General features: G+C 45.9%; 1 protein-coding gene across 6 annotated transcripts in view; it reads right to left on the bottom strand.

The window, feature by feature from the left end:
• The window catches only part of GSE1 (Gse1 coiled-coil protein), a 385,949-nt gene that overhangs the window by 124,052 nt on the left and 236,444 nt on the right, over positions 1-25,453 (bottom strand). Inside the window, exon 1 of one of the 6 annotated variants that reach the window (XM_033156932.1) lies at positions 10,659-10,788. The exons of the other annotated variants lie outside the window; for them this stretch is intronic. Within the exon in view, the coding sequence (XP_033012823.1) occupies positions 10,659-10,695 (37 nt within the window). The 5' untranslated portion in view covers positions 10,696-10,788. Of the gene's footprint in view, positions 1-10,658; positions 10,789-25,453 lie in introns of those variants that run through there. 6 annotated transcript variants of the gene reach the window in all.

The following is a 25,453-nucleotide window of genomic DNA, read 5'->3' on the forward strand; positions in this document are numbered from 1 at the left end:
TCACATACCCCATCTTGCCTTCCAAAAAGAGACGGGCCCAGATTGCGGCTAATGGGCAATGAAGCATTTGGATGCTCCTATCACTTCCAAGGAACGGGTTCCAAGCAAGGGGACAAAAACGGAGTCAGGCCCTTCCCCCTGGCCTTCCCCAAGACTGCAACAAAGCAAAACCCCGAGGTGACAAACCCACAGAGTCTCCTGCCTCTTCCTTCCACCCCTTTACAATAGTATGATTTCTTCTGCCTGCCTGCCAGCAGGTCACTGCGTGCCTTCTGCCATCTCTTTCCAGCATTGGGGTGGGGAGAGAGGGAGAGAGAGAGAGAGAAAGAGAGAGAGAGAAGGAAGCAGCACTTAGAGAGAGACCTCCCTCCCCATCTGCCTCCTGCAGTAATTAGTCCACTGAAGACAAGCCATCTTCTCTCCCCGCCACCCTGCATGCTTTTTCTTGCCTCTCCTTTCTTTCATGTCTTCTCTCTTTCTTCTCTCCCCCCTTCAAATAATCACAGGGTGAGAAGGGAGGGGGACCCTCAAAAGTGGTTGACACAGTTGCCATGCCAACAGAATTTAGGGCCTGCCAGGGGAGGAAGGGATGGGCATTGTGCAGTGGGGTTAATATGGAGCTAATCCTGTGTGAATTCTACAACTGAAGTGGGAAACACTTAACACCTGAACACACACACACACACACAGGCAAACATACAAAGAAAGAAAGCTGGCTGGCTGGCAATATAGATGCAAGATGGGGTCTGTGGGACCACTTTCTGGTATACATGGGCCACAAGCATTGGCTACAAGCATCGGCCACAGGCTTACTTCTGGAACTTGGGTTTGGCCCCTAATGGAATTTGCATGCTAGACTCAACGGACCTGTGATCCAATGCAACAGGGTTTGTTCAAAGCTCTTTTGGAATTTCAGAAGGTCAGATCAGGCCAACAACACTGGGGAAATATCTAGGTGAGCTGGAACTGAGGGCACAACAGTGTTTCCCCTCTGTGAACTATGGAATATATTGTACTTATAAATCTTTTCCTGCAGCCAACTACTAGTGGTGGTGAATCCCTGTTGCATGCCTAGTTCTTTGGATTGCAAATCCTTATTTCTAGTAGAGTTAAAAGAGCAGGTGTTAAAATGTCACTGTGCTCTTCACAAGTTCTCTACCCTAATGGGACAGGAGGAAGGGGTGGCAGTGGAAGGGTTAAGGGGCTATGAGTTATTTTGCAGGTCTGGAAAGGATCACGGCCTTGCAACCAATCCTTGCCTGCAGCAAATTCAGGGGACATGAGATGCGAGCCATTCTGCCAGCTGGAATTACTGTCAGTCCCCAGCTATCTGGCAACCAGTATGCCTCCCACACTCCCTCTCAAGAGAGAGAAAGAGCAAAGAGACTCCTCGCAAGTGCTGCTGCCTTTGATTTTCCAAAGATAAAGCATTTCCTCCCCACCCCAGCTCCCCCAGCTCTCTTGCCCAGCCTTTATAACGAATTTGGGTCTCTTTGAAACAAGTCCCAGTTGATGAGGATGCTGATGGTGTTAACGCTCCCCATCCCTCTTGAGCGGAATAGCAGCTGATTGCAATTTCCTTTTATTAATGACTCGCTGAGCAGCATGACCTGGAGTGGTTGGTAAGGTAATTTGAGTGCAGCCTCCCTAATACTGGAGAACAGTTCTTGTGCTGCCAACAGCTCAAAGATGCATCACTCCTTGCTGCTGCTTCTTTTCCAGTGAACGAGGGAGGTGGGAAGAGAGAAAGAGAGACACACACAGAGAGAACACACACAGACAGAGAAAGGCACTTTGATGATGAAGCCATTCCTCAAAATATGGACATGCTGGGAAAAAAGATATTGCAACCTCACTTCCCAGCTGCTTGCTCCCATCCCTTGCCCACTGCCAAGCCAAAGGCCTCAGGTGTTCAAATTTCCTCCTCCACCACCACAACACAGAGCTCTGAAAGAGGGGTGTGTGTGTGTGTAGAGTCCAAAGAGGCTAGACAGGGCCCCCATGTCCAGGCAGACTAAGAAAACTGCTGCTGTCAAAAGAGAGACTCCGAAGAGGGAATAAGAGAGGGAATAATGGGGTCAGCCCACCTCAGGGACATTTTAGGTGGTTGCCTGAGATTGTAGCGGGTGGGAATTGGGATTGAAAAGACTCTGGGCTCCTCCAGAAATTATCAGATGAGAAAATACAATATACCGTACTAGATCCCTGAAAGAGCAGAGCTTCTGGCAGTGGATGCAACCAGAAAACACAAACACTTAAAGAGAAAACACGAACTGCCTTGAATGTATTTTATAGAGCAAGGTGGGATATAAATTAGTAAAGCCAACAAACAAGATGCAAAAGGAGGGGGAAAATGTTTGAGGCAGAAGTAAAGCATATGTGCAAACTCTGGTCTTCAAAAAGCTCACCTTCTGAAGTTTGAGGAGCAGCTCTTAAGTTGAGGAGCCTGCTATCCATTTTAAGACCCACCAATTCTTCTGACAACACTCCCCAGGTAATAACCATTTGCTCCATTTTCTAACATGGGAAAAGGACAGCACAGCAGCATCAATGGCAACAAAATGCTTCCATTTGCTCACCTTTTATGACTATCCATGACACATCCACCTACTGGTTAACAAGTACGGTACTAAAGCAAAATGTTCAGTGGCAAGTTTTGGATCTGCTTGTTTCCACCTTTGCTCCATTATGGACCTCCCTCAGTAGCCTGGCAGCATTCAGGGAATCTGGTTGCAAGAGGAGGGAGGAGAGGATGTGTGGCAAGACAGGAGGGGCAACACTCACACCCCTACCTTATAGCTAGTCAAGCAACTGGTCCATCTAGATCAGGGCTGCCTGCTTCATGTGTCAGTGGCCCTCCAAAGTCTCAGGCAGAGAAGACCTGTCCTCACCCTTGCAACCTAACTAGAGATTTGGGCGGCTGAATCTGTGGCATTCTGGATGCAAAACCACCATTGAGCTACAGACACAGCTCATAGAATCATAGAATTGTGGAGTTAGAAAGGGATCCTGAGGGTCATCTAGTCCAACCTACTGCCATGCAGGAATTCTGCCCATAGCCTTCCTTGGGTGGGCTCGAACCACTAACCTTCTGGTTAAAAGCCAAATGCATGGACCCATTTGAGGATGATAAAGAGAAAGACAGGAAGAATCACCAGGCAGAACAGGAGGAGCTAGCCCAAGATGACACAGATAAAGTTATGGTGCCTGATGGCACTTTCTAGAATGGGAACAATCTCTCTGCCTTTTTCCTCCGTCTCTCTCTCCACTCCCGCCCCCAGTTAAATTCAATTCGGAGAAGGTTGAAATTTCTATCTGCTGTGACCCTACCTGTGCGATTAGCATTTCTAACGTCTTCTGGTAGCCTGGAATGGCTATGCACAATAATTTCGCTGTTTGACAGCAGCCTGAACAGTCCACACATAATTTTCCTTAATTGCTTCGGATCTCACAGCCTGACACTTCAATGCACCTTCCCTCCCATTCCACCCCACCCCACCCCGCTCTCTGGTGCTTCCAGAGAAGAAAATAGACCACCTGATGGATGCCCAGAGAAGACGATGGGGGTGGGGGAACTGAATTAGGAGAGGGAGGGGGAATACATTAGAGCCTTTGGGAAACTCACTGGAACTGTGTACGTCTATGGCTTCCTATCACATCCTGGAATCTCTTTGCATCTGCCTAAAATAACCATCCCTAGATTAAATGCTGGTTGGTTTTTACAGGGAGCAGGAATTACTGCTTCAGCAATTACAATAAAACGAGAAGTTTCACACGACAGGAGGCACCATAAGTAATTCTTGCTTGATTGGAGCATGTAAATAAAATGGGGGGGGTAGTAGGGAGAGAAGGAAAAAAGAATTCTCTTCGCCTCTGCCCAAGGACCTCTCAAGAGTCTCCGCTGCTTGGTTTTACAGGACAAAAGCATGGAGAATTCACGTAGTCTTTATCGATTTCTATTTTAGGCACGAGAGAAGCAGCCCAAGCAAAAAATGCAAACCAGGTCCTGTCATCTCCGAGAAGCGGAAAGACCTCGTCAAGACAAGAGTTGCCGGGAGCAGGGTTGCGGACCGCACCGGTGGTGCGAAAAATTGCCACAGAGCACAAAGCAGCATTCTGCCTGAAATACCAAGGTTTGGAAGGGGTGGCGCATCTTGATATCAACAATTGGCCTAACATCATCATCATCATCAACAACAACAACAACCACAACCACAACAACAACAACCACAACCACAACAACAACTGGCATCACCACACTTGCATCTGCTGGCTTGGCTCAGCCCAGCATACCTGTAGAACTGCCTTCATGATCCAGAACAGCGTTCTCCAACCCGATGCCCTCCAAATGCTTTTGGGAGCACTGGCTGAGTCTTATACAGTGGTACCTCAGGTTACATACACTTCAGGTTACAAACTCCACTAACCCATAAATGCTTCAGGTTAAGAACTTTGCTTCAGGATAAGAACAGAAATCGTGCTCTGGCGGCGCAGCAGTAGCGGGAGGTCCCATTAGCTAAAGTGGTGCTTCAGGTTAAGAACAGTTTCAGGTTAAGAACGGACCTCCGGAACGAATTAAGTACTTAACCAGAGGTACCACTGTACTACAAACATCTGAAAGGCACCAAGTTGAGGAAGTCTGTTCCAGCTACAAAATAAGGCTTAAACACTAAACAAAGGCAACTTGACCTGACACAACTTCCCAAACAGATGCAAATGAGCCTCCCTTCCTGCCCATCCCATACACAGGTGCAATCAGGCTGTTCAAAACATACAGAAACAGAGAAAAGGGGTTACCTGGCTTTTTCCTACTATACTCAAGGTTTTTATTTATTTTTGTAGAGTTGTCCATCACAGACTGCTGAGAGGTGGTTATTATAGGGCCATCACCCGATAAAATAAATCTTAGTAATTCAACTAAATCTGAACGGGGGTGGGGTGGGGGAAGCACACCAATGCTCACATACAGTATAGCTGGCACCATAAAAAGGAGATTCTCTCTCACATGAGAGAGGCATGGAATGCCTCTTCTTACGGTGACACCAGCCTAACCACAGATACTGGAAGTATCTATACTGGAAACAAATGGGGCCCTGCAGTGAAATGTTAACAGTGTGGAGGTGCCTTGGTTCAGGGTTCCATCTGTTCTCCCCCTCCCCACAATTCTATCTTCCCGGCTTTCATTCCTCCCCACAACAATCCATCAATATCCCATGTCCACAGAGCATGGTCTGTCCCCCCATGGCTACTCTCCGCCTTTTGTATGGGCAGTGTTGACACACTTATGTCAGATCCTAGTAACATGAAGTTCTCAATGGGCAGCTCTCTCCTTTCAGCTACTTGTGATACTGAAAAATGGCATGTTAGGTCATATCCACACCATACATTTAGAACATGTGCTGTCCACCAAAGAATTCTGGGAACTAGTTAAGTGTGCTGGGAATTGTAGTCCTGTGGGGGGTAAACTACAGTTCCAATGATTATTTTGGGGAGAGGGAATCAGGTGCTTTAAATGTATAGTGTGAATATTAGCTCTGTGTGAAACAGGAAGAAAATGAGGTTATTTTTTCTACCCTTTATTTGTACCCATGGGCCTCTGTCCTCCATTCTATTACCCTCCCCTCCAAGTCTCTCAAATGTTCAATGTCACTAAGCTATCATGGGGCTTTTAGGGGGGTTCCTTTTCCTATAGACAGACAGACAGACAGACAGACAGACAGACAGACAGACAGATATATTCAGGGTTACCCTGTACCTACTGGAACTTCTGCCTCATGCACTGATGTGTGCTTTTGGCTTCAGAAGCATGAACACAGGATTATTTGAATCTGTATTAGCATGTATATCTTTTTTAAAAGTATCATTTGCCCTATTATTTGGGTGGCATCTTTTAAAATTAATTTTTGGATTTTACAGTCAATTCAGCAAACCAATTAATCAACTGAATATTGTAGCCATGGGTGGGAGCTGCTGGTCACAAGCTGACAACAGGGATGTAAAAAGCCACTTGCCGATAGCAAGCAACAATAGCTTCCAAGTGGCCAGAGAGAGAAACTTGACCAAAGCCGAGTCTCCCTGCAACTCTGCTTTTAGGCCATCACTGTGCCACAAATAAGATAGGTATGCATGGGGCAGGTGAGCTGGTTAACTTTGCAGCTTATTTGCAAGGCTGGCCTACTGCAGGAAAGTAGCATGGTCATAATACCACCTCTTGTATTCCCCAGCACAACACATTTCCTGGTAGGGAGCCAAGCATTAAGCAAAGAATTTAAGTTTGGGGAGTAGCAGGCTGGGTAGAATTAGGGATGCTGCTCATAAACACAAATCTATGGGACTGTTGTGTGGGAAACTGGGAGTGCATTCACACCATACAGGCAACCCCTGGTTTAGGCATGTCCAAATTATGTGCAATCGTGCACATGTGCATGACGCCAAACCTGGAAGCAGCCCCCAAATGGCCTTAAAGCAGTGTTTTTCAACCTTTTTTGGGCAAAAAAAATCACGAGGCACACCACCATTAGAAAATGTTAAAAAATTTAACTCTGTGCCTATATTGACTATATATAAAGTAATTCTCTTGAATAGGAATCAAATAAACACAATTTTTCCCACGGCACACCAGGCAACATCTAGTGTGCCGCGGAACAGTGGTTGAAAAACACTGCCTTAAAGACATCATGAAAAGGGGCAGAGGGGCAGAATGAAATGGGGGTGGAGTGAGGCAGGTTTACGTGCGCTCTGCTGGCATCCACGGAGGACCAGAATGGAACCCCGCACAAAACAAGGATTAGCTGTACATTTAAAGAACTGTGGCACCACAGTCATGGATTGCCTCCAGGAATTCTGGGAGCCATCATTTGTGAAGGGTGCTGAGAATTGTTAGGAGGCCCCTGTTCCTCTCACAGATCTACAATTCCCAGAGTTCCCTGGGAAGTGGGATTGACCATTAAAGCATTCTGAGAACTGTAGCTTTGTGAAGGAAAGAGGTGTCTCCTAACAACTCTTGGCACCCTTAACCAAACTACAGCTCCCAGAATTCCTTGGGGGAAGCCATGGCTGTTTAAAGTGGCATCATAGTGTTTTAAATATGTGGTGTGAATGTGGCCTGGGTGTTCATTATAAGTATAGTTCTGCTCGCAGGTACTTCTATTGGATTAGTTTTCTCTTATATGCTGGGGTGTGTATCTTAGTGATTACTGAGGCTGTGTTATGTAAATATGTGTGGACCTACTTTTAGCTGCAGTTTTATAGATATAATTACTTATAATTGTTATATTGTTTTGTTAATGATATTACAGGACTTGGCAGGGTCAATTTTTGTTGGCCCACAGGTTGTCACTGTGATGTTATGTGCTGTGACGGTGATGTACCATTATGTTATTGTTGCTATTGTTACTTATTGTTTATTAATCACTTTGGGATTCACTTGAAGAGAAAGTGGCACAGAAATCAAAACAAAGGAAGATAAAATAAAACAAAAATCCTTCCAGTAGCACCTTAGAGACCAACTAATTTGTTATTGGTATGAACTTCGTGTGCTGAAAGAAGTATTTGAAGAAGTGTGCATGCACACGAAAGTTCATACCAATAACAAACTTAGTTGGTCTCTAAGGTACTACTGGAAGGATTTTTGTTTATTGTTTCGACTACGGCAGACCAACACGGCTACCTACCTGTAAAGGAAGAATAAAATAGCAATACAAACTTCAGGAATATATTCACATGCCTTTCCCACTTCAACACCTGCCTAACCTCACAATACTCAGTACTGACAACCCCCCCCCCGGTCTCCCCCCCCCCCCCCCAGACGAATCAATAGAGACTCACAAAGTTCAGCTATTGATATCAGGGAAACTTCCTCTATAGGTTGTTAATAAAATTTTAACAGCATTCCTGTTTTCCGCAGAGGAAGCGTACCTGCATTTAACTTTGAATTTCTTTCAGCAACCTCCAGTCTAATCTTACATCTCAACTCCCAATTGCAAAATCAAAATAGTAAGTCACATTCTCCCAGCTTTGGATATATTGGGTTTTGCGTTATTTCCCCTTTAATGCAGACTGTAGACAGTTCTAGGAAATTGTGGCGGAAGCCATTTCAGTCAAGAGGATCCAGGCACGCTGATGGGCTGTTGGTCAGGACAGCGGACAGTTTTATTTATTATCTGTTTTCTTCACAAAAATTTACACCACTTGATTGTAAAAAACCTCAGTATAGTTTACTAAGATAAACCGCATTATGCTCTGTTGGAATGAATGGAGCAAAACTCCAGATTCACACAACTCCTTCCTTGCAACTGGGATAATAGATATCAATATATGAAAGAAAGGAAGAGAGTATTAAAGAACCTGAAAAATAGCACAGCTCTGGGTTCAATCTGCCCATAAGGTAAAATGTAACGTATGAAGGCAAGTAATTGTTGAGCCTTCCCAGTTGTGGAACGCAGAGTCCCACCAGAGCTCAGCCCTGCAAACATTTAAGTGGCAAGTAAAATGGGTTCAATTTATAGATGTGTTTGGAGTATGCACATTGGGAACTGAGCAAAACTCATGGTTGGAAGATTATGAAAAGTACACAGGACTTGAAAAGAAGCACTTGTTGGTGAAGCGCCTAATATGGGCTTGCTCAAACATCATGTGTTGATCCCTTCAAACAAACAACAAACTAACTAACTTTGTTTCTGATCCATGATGACAAAATAAAGTCAACATATGCTAGGGATTGGGTGGTTGATTTGTCCATTCAATCCCTAGCTCAGATTATTACCATTCGCTGGCTTTCAGGGAAGTTAGGTCAATATGGAAGGTGACACAGACCAGTTAACCTGTGTGTCCAGTTTACCTGCACTCCACCCTGAAACCAGCATAGCTAACTAGATTTCCTTTCCCAAGTGGTGAACTTTCCAAAATGAAGCCACTCAGAATGCACAAGGAATTTGCAGTAACACGATTTTCAGCTGAGCTAGAACTGAATGACTTGAAAATGCAAAAACAAATGAGATTAAGCAACTCATCTGGCAAACCCTGGAATGAACACGTTCGCACGGACCCAGTACCGTAGCTTTCAGAACTACGTCCTGCCTCTCTTACCACAGTCCAGGAAACTTTGCATCAGTTTAAAGACACACTTTGCAAAGAAAGAAAGTTATTCCTGTAACTAACTGCCACACGGAAAACCCATTTCCTGAAGCCAAGCCTTCACAATCAGCCTGGGTTTAGAAAACCACTGCTGGTGCAGAGTTGATAGACGAACCTCGGGAAGTGGGGAGGGAAGCGGTCTTTCTCTTCACTTCCCCCACCCCAGTAAAACCACAGGCAAGTAAGAAAAAGTGTCACCATGCAGCCAAAGGCAGAAGTAACACTGGTGCACCTTAACTTTGCCCAGGTGACCCATTTCAGTAGCTAAGTGACAAGGAAAAGGGGGGAAAATTCTCCACACACACCCCATGTTCTGTTCCATTCCCATAAAAGCAGCTGCCTTAAAACGAACCATTAAATTTGCAAGTCAAGAGAGACAAACTAGACCATGGATGGGGTGGGGCAACAATCTGACAGTTACTACACTAAGCACAGCCACATACATAACATACAACTACACCTCTGCTGGCCCAGAAGAGGAAGGTCTCCACGATGACACCTGCCTTCCACCGACAACCCTCCCCCTCCTCAAACCGTTGGGATTCAGAGGATGGGAAGGCATGTGGGGTGCGGGGAGAAGAGAGGGAAATAAATCAAACAGAGTAAGCTGTTGAGGGCGGGGGAAGGAGAGGCAGAGAGAGAGAGAGACTCAGAGTCGCCACTTTGGGTCTGTGCTACATGATCAGAGCTCACCCATCCGTGAAACAATATTAGGCACCAACTCGAAAGTAACTTCACACCACGCTTCTTAATTCACCTTAGATTACTTAAGTGCTTTTGCTGCTCGCTGCTGAATAAAACAAGACTCACACTTAGGAAGCCAAGCAGGGTGGACAAAAGGAGTGAGATATGCTATATACCCCAAGGGCCCAAGGTGAAGCCCACAGGCGCTCATGTTGCACATGCTTTTCAAGAGGAAGGGGGGGTGATGGAGGGATGTGAAGTGAGGGGGATAATTGCTGGAGCCCAGGGTCCTTGCATTTGCAGCAGATTCACCTCCCACTGTAATCTCATCAACCTCTAGGGCCCACCTTGGTGCTATCCCTGCCCAATCCCATTGAACTTCAAGCAAAGCACTGATGAGGAAGAGGATGAGGAAGAACCACACCAATGTACAAAGTGATTTACAAATCCTCATCTCTCCGCAATTCCATCAACTGTCTCCCACCTCTGATTCAGCCTACAAAAGTTCCATTAATTGGAGTGGGGTTCTGTCATCTGCACCTCTGCACTGGAGACAGTGCAGAGGCAGGCTGCCAATTCGTGTCCCTTTCTAAAATGTGGTGGTTTGACCCAAGAGCAACTACCACAAACTGCTCCAGATCAAAATCCAGAATGCCTTTTTTTAACTAGCAGAGTGGACAGGTTCAATTGGCACATCTAAGGAGCTCCTTTTGAGTTTGACCACTGTGGCCCGCTACAAAAGATTTATTTTCTTATTTCTTTCATGGATATAACACTGCTGTTAAATTAGAAGATAAAAGGAAGCAGAAATTAAAAGGTATCATCAAGAGTCGCCTTACCTGGTAAGTAATAGAGTGGTGGTTTCAGTCCAAACATGGTTTATTTTACAGATCCAAGGCATCCAGAGGGGAAAAAAGAAAATAAGACCCAAATGGCAAAAAGAGGGAAAACACTGGAGAACAAAAATGACAATAAAACCACACGTGGTTTTATTTTGTTTGTAAAAATAATAAAACAATTTGAATCTGAATGAGGGGGAAAGGGGGAAATGAAATATATAGATAGAGAGTATCCTGTCAATTTTTCATCAAAGACCAACAGCTCCACCTCACTTCTTCAAACAGGTACTCTGCTTGACACGTCTTCTTCTGGTCTCCCCGCTTCCCCCCCTTTCCTTTCCCCCACCCCACCACCTTCTTGCCTTTTTAGTCCAGAGAGATGCAGAGAGAGAGAGAGAGAGAGAGAGAGAGAGAGAGAGAGAGAGACCAGCGCACACGTAACACAGACAGAGAAAAGAGAAACTAAACAGCAAGCAAGAGAAGGCAGGGAAAAGAAGGTGGTGGCTTTTTTCTTTTTTTCAAAATAGAGAATCTCCTTTAGGGATTTCTCATTGGGAGAGAGGGAAGCGCTGGAAAGGGGGGAGAGAGAGAGAGAGAGAGAGAGAGAGAGAGAGAGAGAGAGAGAGAGAGAAGAAAAGGGGGGAAGGAAAAGAGTCAGCCCCAGACATGTTAGCAGCTCTTTTCTCCAGTCAGCCGAATGTCAAGGGTGGTGCGTGCGGGGTGGGGAGGGAGAAGAGGGTGGAGAGTCAATGGGTGTTTTCAATGGGGCATCATGTTCAGCATCAAATGAAAAGAAGAGGGGGGAGTGTTGTCAGAAGGAAAAGGCAGCAAGAAGTGCGGAGGGGAGGGAGGGGGGCTGGCTCTCTCTCTCTCGGTTGTCAAGCACGAATGGGGCTTTGTTTTGTCATTCCCTTAGCTACTGGTTACAAAAGGGAGAAGGGGGTGGAGAAAGGGTGGCGGCTGAGGGCGAGTGGCGGAGAGTGAAGGGAGGACGACAATGCTCAGAAGTGCAGCAGCTGAAAGGGTTCTTCTTGAGATGCTGAAGAAGATACGAAGGTCCTAAGGAAACCACAGAAAGCTGGAAGGGGGGGAGGGGGAGGGGGAGAACCCCAGGTCTCAAAAGGTAGCAGGTGCTGCTGCCGCTGCTGCTCCAAAATTCGCTTTTGGGCACCTGCCTTATCTTCCCCTCTCTGCTGCGTCCCACTAGCGACTCCGAAAGGAGAAACTGCGGAAGGAGGAGGAGGAAAAGAAGAAGAAGAAAAAGGCAACCCAAGAAGAGGGAGAGGAAAAGCACGGTTTTTTGGTTTTGGGGTTTTTTTCTGCAAATGCTCCCCCCCCTCCAGCTACTCACTAAAAGGAGGCAAAGGCAGAGAGAGGAGAAAGCAGTGGCGGCGGCAGCAGAGTGCCCCCTCGATCAATTTTCATGCAAGAATCATTATCGGTAAATTGGAAATCTGGCGAGCTGACAGCAAATTTGTCTCTCCTAATGAAGAGAGAGAGGGTAGGAAATCATCAAGCATCTGTTCTTTGCAGGCTGAAGTCTCCAGCGTTTTAATGCCGTGGTGGTGGTGGTTCCGCTGGTCTCTTTAAAGCGTTTTGTCTTCTTGATTTTCACTCAAGCTCTGGTGGGCTGTTTTTTTCTCCAAAAAAGGAGGAAAAATTGCCTCACTTTTTTAAAAAAGAAGAAAGGGGACAGAAAAGGCAAAAGGTTGACCAAAGGATGGATTATAAGTTTCCGTATCTGATCTTCCAGCGCATGAAAAGCTAAACACTAATGAAACAAACCATAGGGTGTGTGTGTGTGTGTGTGTGTGTGTGTGTGTGTGTGTGTGTGTGTAACAACACAGTTGGGTTGGGGGCTGGGAATGACCTCCAAAACAAGTAGTGAAATAGCTTTTCCTACCCCCTCCTCCCCTTCTGCCTATGTCTTCACCAGGTTGCCCCTTCTCTTGGCTCCAGTTTCCATGTACAGCAGCTGTTGGTCTAGGGGGGCAAATAGTAACACTCTCCCCTACACATGCATATGCACACATGTGCACACACGCACACCCAATGCACAAGCTGCTTGAATCCCCCCTTTAAAAGGGGGAGTAAGACTCAAGGGGAGAACTTTGCTGTGAGGAAGCCTCCCTCTTTCACCCTCCTGCTTTGAACACAAAAGACAGAGAAGAATTGCAGGACTGGAGTTAACTATCTTGAGAGGGAGGGAGGGGAAAGGCAGGTCTTCCCAGTGTCCTAACCTGCCCTAAAAGCTCTTTCCAGCTAGCAGCCTTTGGCAAAACTGACACAGTTCCTAACCTGCTGCTTCTGGGATGAAACACTGATTGTACTCTCAGGAGAGTCTGCCACAATTTGGAAGGCTGGTTGGCTCCCATCACCCTATGGGTGTAACCAAGGGGGGCAGGGGGGCAGCTGGCCCCTAAATCAATACAAATAATACAAATCTGAGGTTCTGCTCCCCTCAAACAAAAGCCTGCCCCCCCAAAAAAAATCCTGGTTACACCCATGTCCCATCCCATCCTATTGTGTGGCCCATGCAATACAAACCTGAACAGAGAGAGTAGACAAAGGCTGAACCATCACTATCTTTGATTCCATCATAGAAATACGGAAAGCACACCACAGAGAGAGTTAACCTAAACTTACAGATAACTGTGTTCTCCTTTCTAAATTCTCCTTGCAACCCCAAGCCTTTGAGCATTAAAGCTTCTTGGAACATGAAAACTGTGGGCCAGGAGGGCTCTCAGGAATAAGAGAGAGGGTACACTCTTGAATTTCAAGGCAAGGAATCTGAAATTTAACCACCGTGTTTGTTTCAAAGGAACCAATACTACTAAGAAGAATTAAAAAAACAACAACAACAACAACAGAAACTTGTATATGATTTAATCTGCTAATCTCCCATTTGCCCACCTGGTAACACCTGCAGATCACCCCCAGCACTTAGATGCAAATTCCTGACCAGATTACCTTAAAATATCCACAGCGGTTATTAAGCAGGTAAAAATGGCTGCAGTTTGTTTAACCAAATTAGGTAGGATGCATTCTCTCACAGGACTCATCACCAAGCAAAAGGTGATAGGAATTGGTTTACTGGGGAGTGAACCTAATTGCATTCGGGAGCCTCTCCACCATCCTGCTCTTCCTCCGTCAGCTGTGGCCTGCTCTTGACACCCAAATTCAAAATGGCAAACATGTGATATCTCTGCATTGCAAAGGGAAGCCACATCCTGTGCTGGTCATGAGGCGCCCTTCAAACAGCTTAAGGCAGCAGCCCCAGGGAAGACTGCCAGCTTGGTGGGGGGGAAGGGTGCATGCAAGTGTCACCCACCTCTCCCTTGCATGGGCCACCCAGTCCCAAGCAAAAACAACAACCCCAAGCTTCTGCACACAGAACCAACCTGCTGAGAGAATGGTCTGCAATTAAAAACAAGCAAGTAACTCCTCCACCCACGAAGCCACAGTCTGCCCATATATCACTGTCAGATCTTGACATCATTTCACCAAACAGAAAAGGGGAGGGGAAGAGGCTGTAAAAACTATACCGAAAGCAAGTCTCCCCAAGAGGGGAGAATTATTGTAATCGTGCAGTACCATTCTGAAGCTGGAAACAAATACTGAAGGCAGGTAGAAGAGATGGATTGCCACTCCTGGAGCGGACCACCCTCTTGCTGTTTTTGCCTCTGGTAAAGCAGGTACAGTTGCAAAAAAACCCCCCTGCAAAACCTATTGCAAAACCCTGCAAAAAACCACAGGAGACGGGGGGGGGAAGAGGGGGGTGCAAACACATACACACACATCTACCACAACACTCAGAAACAAAACTGCAATTGACTCTCTTTAAAACACTTGTATGTGTCCTGTCCAAGTCAGAACAGACCAAAAGACTGTGAAGTCCATCCTGTCTCAAGATCTCCAGCATCTAACTCATATAAACCATTCTTTTCCAGGGTTTCAAGGCAGGAGTATTTCCCAGCCCTGTCTGGGAATTAACCTGGGACCTTCTGCCTGTAAAACAGCTGTTCTACTACTGAGCTATGATCCCTCCACCAGGGTGGGGGAAGCAGTCAATTTGACCCAAGGGGGGGGACTATGACACTAGTCACGGCTTGGATTCAAACAAATCAGGTTATTTAAGGAGGTAGTGCCATAAATAGATGAAGGCCAAACTAGATGTGATGTCAATAGATCATGACTTGATCTCCCAGGATTTTCCCCAAATGTAAAACAACTTGGGTGGAAGAAATGAATCAGAATGAGGCTAGGGCTCCTAAGCAGGAGTTAGCCTGTTGCAAACTGCACACACCCCGTGTCAGTTGCTATTAACTCATGGAAGAAGACATACAGTATATGTAACATATGCATATATTGGGGGTCACATCCACACCTTGCATCTAAAGTGCATTTAATACACATTTAACAAAAACAGCTTTCCCCAAAGAATTCTGGGAACTATAGTTTATCTAGCTAAAATTCCCAGCATCCTTAATAAATTACTGTTCCCAGGACTCTTTGGGGGAAGCCATGCATTAAAAAAAAGCTCTTTAAAGGCATGCTATTAATGCAACCTATGTCTCCCCACCCCACAAGCAATTTTTTTTGTAGGGTGGGGGCTTCAAATTGTGAAAATGGCATGGTGGTAAGCGGGTTTTTTGTGTTTGTTTTTTTAAGAAAAACACACACCCTGCTTTCTTCCCTTTGGTAATGGGGAAAAAAGGAGATCCATTCACAGCTCTCCTGACATCCCACCTAGCTTGGACTTAACTTGTTCTTCTCAGGAGTGGGAACTTGCAACAACTGCAGTCAACGTTGGCAGCTGCTCAAATCAATAAAAACAACAAACTAGCATAGAAGGGCAATCAGTTGAATTTTAAAGAGGAAATGCCCCGGTGGAATCTTCCTCTTATAAGTGATATACCTTAATTTCTTCCACCAGATTTTACAGTGAAAAAGGAATCTATCACATCCCTGCTGAGATACGAAAACAGATGCTCTTAAAAGTTGGTCTTTTAAGGTGCCCTAGAGACCAAGTTATTTTATTTTATTTTACTTAAAACAAAACAAAACAAAAGTCACAGGCTTATACCCCAGCAGTATTTTAATGGGGTGCAGTTTAGGCCACTAAACCAATGCAGGTTTACTTCCAAGAATGTTGTTTCCTCTTCTATCTGAGTTGCATGAGATTTGATCCTTGTATGCTGCTAAATGGAGCATCCTTGTTCTTCAGCTATACAAATCCCACATAATACATGACACCCAACAGAATTAAGAAGGACAGAAGTTTATCTGCATCACATGTTTTTGTGCTCTCCAAATCTAAATACTCCTTCCAATGCATGCTCAGAGGCATGTTTCACAGAATCTCTTTTCAGCACGGGAACTCCACCCGTATCTCAGAGCTCATTGTGCCTATAAATTACCTGTGTGATCAGAGCAACATCTTCCAACCTGGACTTCCCACTGATGATGAACACATACAGCATTTGGGGAAGCAACATAGCTTGGTAGTGGAGCATCTGAATTGTATGTAGAATGTCCCAGGTTCAATCCCTGGCATTTCCAGGTAGGATTGGGGGAAGACTCCTGTCTGAAACTCTACAGAGCAGCTGCCAGGCAATATATACAATACTAAACTAGATGAACTCAGTATAAGGCAGCTTCCTATGTTCCACTCTGAAGAAAAGGAAAAAGCCAGCTCTTTGCTCCCAATGGGTCTTCCATATGTGGATCAAAGTCACTGAATGAGAGCAACCATGTGTTATTGCTAAAGACAGGCTCCATTCATTTCAACCGGGGCTTGTATTGGAGCCCTGTGCTGCTATATTTCTAAGGGTGATAACCGGGAATGCAGGTGTTTGGATGTTCACAGCTTCACTTTGGACTTCAGCCCCCCATCTTCCTGCCAGACCCACACTGACAACACCGCCTATGGTCACTTAAGCCAATCACCCATCTATCCCCATCACTCCTGCTCCTGCCCCTCACAATCCTGTGTGCTGTCAACTGTCATTCTTTTATAGGTTTTTAATTTGCTAGGATTACCCTAACAACGGTGGTAATTAATACTAACCCCTCCTCTACCGTATATGCTAATGGCATGAGCCATAAAAATTAATTTGCAAACATGTCATTACACAATAGCTGAACAGCCAATAAACCTGCAATTATAGGCCAATCATTGAGCAGGAACAGAGGGAGGGGTGGCTTGCCAATTTGATTTTTTTTTTTAATTACATAAAGCTCTAGAGGAGAATTGTTTCTCTCAAGAGAAGCTGGGCTTAGTTTCAAAAAAATCAGGCTCTGCCTCTGCTCTCCCTAAGCTTAACCCAAATGCAGGTGAGAGGGAGGGTGACATTCTGGAAGCCCAGAATGGTTCCCTAGCATGGAAACCATTTTAGCAGAGGATGTTATGCAACACTGATAGCTCAGAACATGAAGGAAAGAAGGGAGTTCCTTGCATTTGCCCCTATCCCCAGGACCCATCAGACCTAGAGGATGTGACGTAACACTGAAGCAGAAAGCAGCACATGAGTATATGCAGAGTGATTTCCCCACTGTCTGCAAGTAACCACAGTCAGCCAAGCCAGCATAGGGAGAGGGCTTTTAAGCTAGAAACTTTGGAGCTACAGTCATTCACCACAGAATCAATATTTAGTAAAGCGCTTTACAGTTGTTACTGAGTGTGCCCTCATAATAACTCTGCAAGGTTGATCACTGCTGCTCCCCACTTTACAGAGAGCAAACTGAGGCTGCTTTGCTGAAGGTTACACAGTGAACTAGCAAGGTAAAGGTAAAAGACCCCTGGTCGGTTAAGTCCAGTCAAAGGTGACTATGGGGTGTGGCGCTCATCTCACTTTTCAGGCCGAGGGAACTGGCATTTGTGCACAGACACGCTTTCCGGGTTCATGTGACCAGCATGACTAAACCGCTACTGGCGCATAGAGGACCATGACAAGTGCCAGAGCACACAGAAACGCCGTTTACCTTCCTACTGCATATTTATCTACTTGCACTGATGTGCTTTCAAACTGTTAGGTTGGCAGAAGTTGGGACAGAGCAACGGGAGCTCACCGCATTGTGCCGATTCGAACTGCCGACCTTCTGATCAGCAAGCCCACGAGGTTCAGTGGTTTACACCACAGTGCGCACCTGCATCCCACAGCTGACAAGACACCTCCCAAGAGGCAGGTCCAACAATGCTCCACTCACTGGAAGATTGGATTGAGTCCTGTTTCTGGCGGTTATTCAAATCACCACTATCTCAGAATGCCAGCGCAGGAGGATCCTAAGGGCCTAGGCAGGAATCAAACACCACCAGTTCCCAACCTGCCAAGCTGCCTCTCAGCAGCCCAGGGCCAACCATTTCTTGCTCTGTGACTCAGTTTGCCCCTTTCAGCAGGTATGACCCAATTCCCAGAGATGGCCCTACTAGGTCCACGTTGGCACATCTGCCCAAGGGAAGATGCCAGTTCCAGGAAAGCAGAACAGTAAGCAGTGGCTGTTGCTGGGCTTGTTTTTCAGGGATGGCTTGCCTTGCCCACACCCTGTGCCTGGGTGCCAGCTCAAAGCTCTCTCTCCCCCGCCGTCCTTTGTACATCACTCACGTCTACGGTGTGCCAGCCCTCCAGGGCTTGCTAATGGGAAGGAAAAATGGTGCTGGGCAGCAGGAGGGGTACTTAAGAGCTGCCTCACAGAAAATGAGCTATTGTTCACTCCTTGTGTGTTGAGTGCACAAGCCTATTGGGGGGGGCGTCCTTTCTGGAGAGCCCTTTGCGCTGCCTGAATGGCACAAGGGGAAAGAAAAGAGAGAGAGAGCCCCCCTGCCTTTGCCAAATGCCCTTTGGACTGACATAGAAATGAGGTGAGGCAGCTCAGCCACAAGTCAGGCTCAGAAGAGCAGATAACCTGGACAGGCCAAATGTTTTTAAATGAAAGCAGTCAATATTATTCTTATTAAGGGTGAACAAAGGTAGTACAGTAATTGCTATGACAGTCTTTTTCATGAGATCATGTCGCAGGCTGGTCCCTTGGCAAGAGCAGCATCTGCCCCTTGCTCAGGATTGCTTCTGCTAGGAGGAGCACGGGATGTTCAAGCCCAGTCCTTCAGCTTTTTTATTGTATCTTTCTTCAGCAGGAGGGACCCACTCCCAAACCCTCAGAAGACAAAGAAACATAGGAATCAGCCTTATAGTGAGTCAAGACTCATTGGTCCATCCAGGATTTTCAGCAGGGAATTGAACCTGGGCCTTCTGCTTGCAAAGTCATGTGCTATACCACTGAACTGCAGCCCTTCTGCTGCAGGAGGAGGAGGAGTTGTCAGCCTCAGAGCCTGGGGGTCATGCTTCAGGTGGGGAGGCTATTAAACCTGCAACATCCTGCACATCCACCTAGATTTTTTTACTCCCCAAGGGAATCAAGGAAGGCAACAAGTGCAACTTGAGGCCATCTGATAGCAAGGCAGCACGCATCTGTAAGCCATACCACTGCTCCTTCTGGATGCAACATGCTCAAAGAGACACTTGATTAATTGAAAAACAAGAATTATGAAATGATCTTTTAAAAAACAATAGAGCTCAGCAGGTGCAAGGAATGCTATATGTGTTTGGAACTCAAAAGATGGAGCAAAAAGATGGTAAGGAGAAAGTGGAGAGAATGTTACCCAAGTTGTAGCTATTCAATGCAGCTGTTGAATAGTAGATTCTGGAGTGACACCCCTTAGAAACTAGAGTGTAAAGCATTATATGAATCATTGAAATAAATAAGATACAAATCTACACAAGCACCCAGAATTTCACACTAAATAGAACTATGTAGTGGAATTCACTACCATAAGATGTGGTGCTGGGCACTGGCTTTGGTGGCTTGAAAAGGCAAAATCGCAGAGGATGAGCCTCATCAGTGAAAAGTAACCACAATGTCAGTCTATCTCTGAACACTGGTCCACAACGTAAAATAATAAACAACAATGTGAAATATCTATTTACTTCATGCTTTGCTGATCATTGTGGCAAACAGGGTGCTGGAGGTCTGGGCCAGCAGGGCTCTTCTTATGTTCCTAAGTCCACAGTTTGAATTATAACCTCCTCCTCCACCACAGTAAAAACATTAGCCACCTCTCCCCGCACATGTTAAGTGGGAACTTCAAAAATTGCTCTTGGAAAGAAAAAAGGGCTCACTGGTGCCCTCTAGTGTGTAAGATGGTACCACATCAAAGGAACAGCAGCCCTGCCTGAGTTATCTGAACAGTGTGAAAAATCTGTCTCTCTTATGAGTAAATGCAAACTCCAAAAGATGAGTTAGTGTTTCTAGGCATCCATCAGGCAGGATCGTTCAGTTCAGCATCCTTCCAATCTGAATATAAAAACCTTTCCGTCATGCCCTAAGCAGCACCTGCCCGAGTACTGAGTTTCTTTTGAGAGGTTGCCCTGCCCACACGCCCAGAAATGTTGCAAGACCTGCTACTCACAAGACAGGCAGTGAAGCATCCTTGGAGAATGATAGGAGCCCCCCCCCCCCAACTCATCTCTAGTACTATTAAAGGTGTGCCCAATTTACACCTGGGAATTGCAACGGTCACATGAAACAAGTAACTGGATAAAGTAGAGACTTCCTAATGTCCTCCACTGGCTGATCTCAAATTCCTAAATGTCTCCCCAAGTGCCCCCATTTTTCTCTTTGTGGATGTTGCCTTCCAGTTGTTGTTGGACTACAACTCACATCAGCCCTGAGTCATTGGGCACACTGCCTGGGGCTGGTGGGAGCAGGTTCCCCAGCCCCAAGTTCAAGGATCTTAGGTGGGAAGGCCTCTGTCCACAATCTCAGGAAGCCAACATGAGTGGGGGAAGGCAGTTAGAGGCAGGAGAACCTGAAACTCTCACGTTGGCAGCCCACCAAAACTAGCAACAGGCGGGTGCTCAGTTCAGCTTCCAGAAAACTTGGATTTCATCCTTTTTTCAAAAAAAGTTGCTATCCCCTATGGTGGTGGAGACATACTTGGAAGCATGTTGGCAATGCCTGCTGCAATCTCAGATGCCGTAACAGTGGTTGGCTGGAGGTGTGGCTTCCTTGGATTCTGCTGCTTTTCTAAATGGCCATGTGGAAGGAGGGCCAAGGCCTGGAGGCAGGTACACTTTCCAAACACCTGCAGCGTAGGCGAGGGCTGGGCAAGCTCACCTAAGTCTTCCACAATAGCTCCACTGCCTTTGCCAAGGAGTGGGTGGCTAAGTGATTGCCAGGCTAAGAACACTGCATCTGGGAAAGGGCCGCAGTTCAGTGGTACAGCACGTGCTTCACCCACAAAAAAACCTAGGTTCAATCCCTGGTGTCTCCATGTAGAGCTGGGAAAGCCTCTGCCTAAAATCCAGGACTACCGCCAGTCAGTGCAGACAACACTGAACGAGATTGAGCAGTGGTCAGACCTGGTATAAGGCAGCTTGCTCTGTTCCCATGTTCCATCTCCTTTCTCCACTTTGACCCATATTTGCAGAAAGGAGGAGCATCACAAATCTTGCAATAGGTCAAGTCACGTCCAACATCAAAGCATCCCATGCCTTTCCTCAAAACCCCTTCCTGTCCATCATTGTCTAATGCCACAATAAACCATCTCCCTATCTTCTACCTGCTTTGTCAACAATCTCCCAACACACCACCCAGAATCACATTGCCACTGTGTTGTGTCTGCTTAAGAACTTTCTGAACGACAGCTCAATACACTTCGAGGAGTTAGCTGCCTGAAGTTAAAGTCTTCCCATTCTATGCTGCAGTTCTATAGAAGGGTAGAAGAAGCACTGAACACAGAAGCGGGTGCTCAGTTCAGCTTCCAGAAACTTGGATTTCATCCTTTTTCAAAAAAAGTTGCTATCCCCTATGGTGGTGGAGACATACTTGGAAGCATGTTGGCAATGCCTGCTGCAATCTCAGATGCCGGTAACAGTGGTTGGCTGGAGGTGTGGCTTCAGTGTTCTTGCCATCCCATAAATAGCCAACCAGAATTCTGCAAAATATGCAGAATTATGCAAAGTTAGAGAATGATGCAACTGTGCACATTTTGCACAACTGTACTCATCACACAGTTCGCATCAAACAAACAAAGAGTACATGCAAGCAGCCCTAGCTATACATTCCAGTCACATAGTTGAGCTGAGCATTACCACATCACTGCTTTTCTGGGGAAATCCAGAAAATGCTGAACACAGGAGGAAAGATGGAGTGGCAGAAGGCGGAAGGTGTTGGAAGGACACAAGACCCGCCTCTTTCATGTGAATTACATGGTTCTGCTCAGAGCAATCCACCTACACCTGGCCTATCCAGCAATGCACAGGGGCACCCTGAGGTTAAACCTCACCTGCCTTCCCTTAGATCCTAATCATCCCAGACTCTCTGGTTTTGCTTGCCTGGAGCAGGGCTGCAGCCTCATTACCACATTCAGACATACGTATCACTTCTGGAAGCTATTATTAGAAGCAAAAGGAACAAGCAATTCAGAGAAAAGAGAAAGGGACAGATAAACACACCGGCATGTACCTTTGCCAGGCATATAGGTGCCTCTATTGAAAGGTGCAGCTTCCAGTACTGTGCAAATAACTCACCAACATTTTTCAGTGGCAGAGTTTTTGCTAAACCTGTTCCCAGAGATAACTCCTACAAACCCGATACACACCACGATCAACAACTCCTTCAATAACATTCTGAAATAGGTCGCATTGTCCTCCTCAAGGTCCTAACGCCATGTTCCAAGGTCCCCTTGTTCTGGTTCCCAAGTGCCTGTGATTTGGAGAGAGGACAAAAACAGTCCTCTCTTGCCCTGTACAGCCAACTGAGTGCAAGACTGTGTCAGCCAATAAGCCCAGAGGGGAAAGTGCAGCCACCTCAAGCGTTCATTAAGCAGGAGGTACTCAGCAAAGATTTCCTGCCGCCACTGACCTTTGATTAGTGAAATGAAGACATCCATCAGGATTTCTAAAACCGACTCAAGTCACAGCCAGGCTTCTAACGCCACTCGCAGACCTCTGCTCCAGGGTGGCTGGCTTCCTTCGTCGGGTGTCATCCCGCGGGAGGGGAATGAAGAGGGTTATTTATATCAATAGGGCACGTCTTGGCCCCCTGATCCGCTCGGACCTGGCTCATGAATAAAACATGGCTCTAATTACGAGATGATGAGGCCAAAGCCGCTCAGAGCAGGGAGGAGGCAGGTCAGGGAGAAAAATCCTCTTTTTAAAATCGCCCCACTTTTCCTCTCTTATCAGCTTGACCGAGGTTTTATATTGGGGTGCAGGGTATACCTCTGCAAGAGGCAGAGTGCAACGTCAGCTCCAGATCCCAAAGCAGGAAACTCATCCAAATGCTACCTCTCTCAACTTTGTAAAAAAAAAAAACCACATAGATTTCACGGAGAATCCCAATCTGAGAATGACGTTAAACTAAAAAGCCAGTCCATGTGGTCAAATGCATACAGGCTTGATGATATCTGCACTGAGTTCAGCATCATGTGAAATCATTTTTGAGGTTCCTGCACTATTCCCCGCACCCCAGCACGGCTTGCAAAACTGAACACAGCTTTATTTATTTAGACATAATAATAATAATAATAATAATAATAATAATAATAATAATAATAATAATAATAATAATAATAATAATAATATCATCTAAGCAGTGCACAAAATAATGTAAAATAATTATAGATAAAAAAATTTTTTAAAAAAAGCAGCAAAAACAGACAGCTTCATTGCAAAAACAGCCACAAGTGGCCCAATAAATGTGAACAGTTGCATTGTTAGCCAGGCATATGATGAAACAAGTGCATGGCCACTTCTCCCTGTGAAAGAGGTCTGATCAACCTATTTTCTGCATCACCCACATTCAGGTTGCAGAATTGGCTTAACCAGCTCTGATGTTGCTGCTGCTGCTGCTATGGGTTCCCAGTTGCTTTGTTTCCAGCAGAAAAATGAAACACACATACATATAGATAACCTACATAATACTGCCATTTTAAAAAAAGAACCCCTTAAGTTCCTTTTTTTAAAGGAGTGAGGGGAGGAAAGGTCTTGATGCTTTGTGTCGATAATATGCACAAAGACAGATACGTTCACCAGCTGCTATGATGAGGAAGGAGGGGAAATCAAAGCCATATCTGCCCAATTCAAGAGCTGCCTCCTTGCTTAATAGCCCGTTGAGGAGCAAGGTGTTTCAGCATGGAGGCTGCCTCCTTCCAAGCAAAGCTGCCACCCCCACCCCCACCCCCACCGTAGGCCTCCACCACGAGGTACTTGTGCACGGGAGATAAACTTCTATGAGCACGGAGCAGACTGCCAATAAACTCAGCCTGCCTCTTACACAGCCCAGCAGCTGCAAGTAAATACAAGAGTATGTGGGGGGCGGGGTGGAATTAAGCAATTAAAATGCATTGCTTTCTCCAGCAAGCAAGGAAAGTATTGTACCCCCTCCAACACACACCTGTATGCTGCACGCCTTACGAACAAGCCTCCCCCCACAACAATGATCTCCCCCCCCCCAAAAAAACTGGTCATACTGAGTTGCAATCTGAGTTGCAAAACCTTGGAGCTAAGAAAGGTGCACCTGCCTGCATAGGGATATTATGGAATTCTTAAGCTCCCCCCCCCCACCAAAAAAGGAGGGGCGAGCCAGCCAGTGGCCTAAAGTCTGGATCTGATTCACAAAACAACGTTTATCTGCTCCCCAAGTGGCCAAGCCAAAATTAAGCAGTTGTAAAACCTTTGCTGCCTTACTGGTTTCTAATGGTGAGAAAGAAGTTCCACCTTTCAGTGTTGCACATTTCATTAGGTTTCGTATATGGCGTATATGGATGTCTCATCCATGCCAAAGCACATGTGTTCCAAAACTGGGAACTCTCTGCTGTAAAATTACAGGTTTTTTTTTTTATCAGAGAGCTTAAGTGACTATCTCACGGGAGAGGATTGTGCAGGGAAGCATTCTTCTGCTCCAGAAGTGGTCGTTTATTTCTTTAGCTCCACTTTAATTATCACTAAACAAAACCCCACTATATTGACAGGGTGAATTTTGCTTTTGAGGAGTATCTGAACCCAGACTGCAGCTTGGGTCCAGTAGGCCTAATTGCCCATATTAGATTAGACTATTTCTGATATCTTGCTGGTGAGGCACGGACTTGGCTTGCAAGTGTTGGATCCCTGGAATTATTTGCGCCCTCCTTCCACCCACAATCTCTCTTATTCAATGGACCTGCTCTGTAGATAGAAAGAACACAGGAAGCTGCCTTATACCGAGTCAGATTATTGGTCTATCAAGCTCAGTGTTGTTTACTCTGGCTGGCAGTCTCTGTTATCCAAAGCTGCCAGGGGCTGAACCTCTCACCTTGTGGGTGGCAACCAAGACATGTGGTTGAGCACTGAGTTACAGGCACTCCCGCTTGTACTTATAATTGTACTTATAATTTGGATTTGTTTGGGCTGATGGGATGGATTTGGTGGCCTGCTCCTGTGTCTGAGCAGGCTGCTGGGAATAGATTCCCCACCTCCCACCCCCACCCCCAAAAATCCTTCTAGCAACAAAGGAAGTATGACTTTTCTTTGGTGCACAGAAGAAGCTCGCTGTGAATTCCTTGGATAAGGAAGAGGGGAGTCAGTTAAACAGGACTGGCCAAAGCAGATAAGGGATGATGAATGGAAGTGGAAAGCCCTGGGTGGCCAAGACAGATAATCGGGTGATGCTGCTGCCGCCTGCGTGATTTTAAACTCAGGTGCTTGTAGTAAAAGTCTGAACCATTCTTGAAGCCTAGGAAGCCAGCAAAGGCAGGA

Source organism: Lacerta agilis, chromosome 8 (genome assembly GCF_009819535.1).
Source record: "Lacerta agilis isolate rLacAgi1 chromosome 8, rLacAgi1.pri, whole genome shotgun sequence".
NCBI classification, from domain to species: domain Eukaryota; kingdom Metazoa; phylum Chordata; class Lepidosauria; order Squamata; family Lacertidae; genus Lacerta; species Lacerta agilis.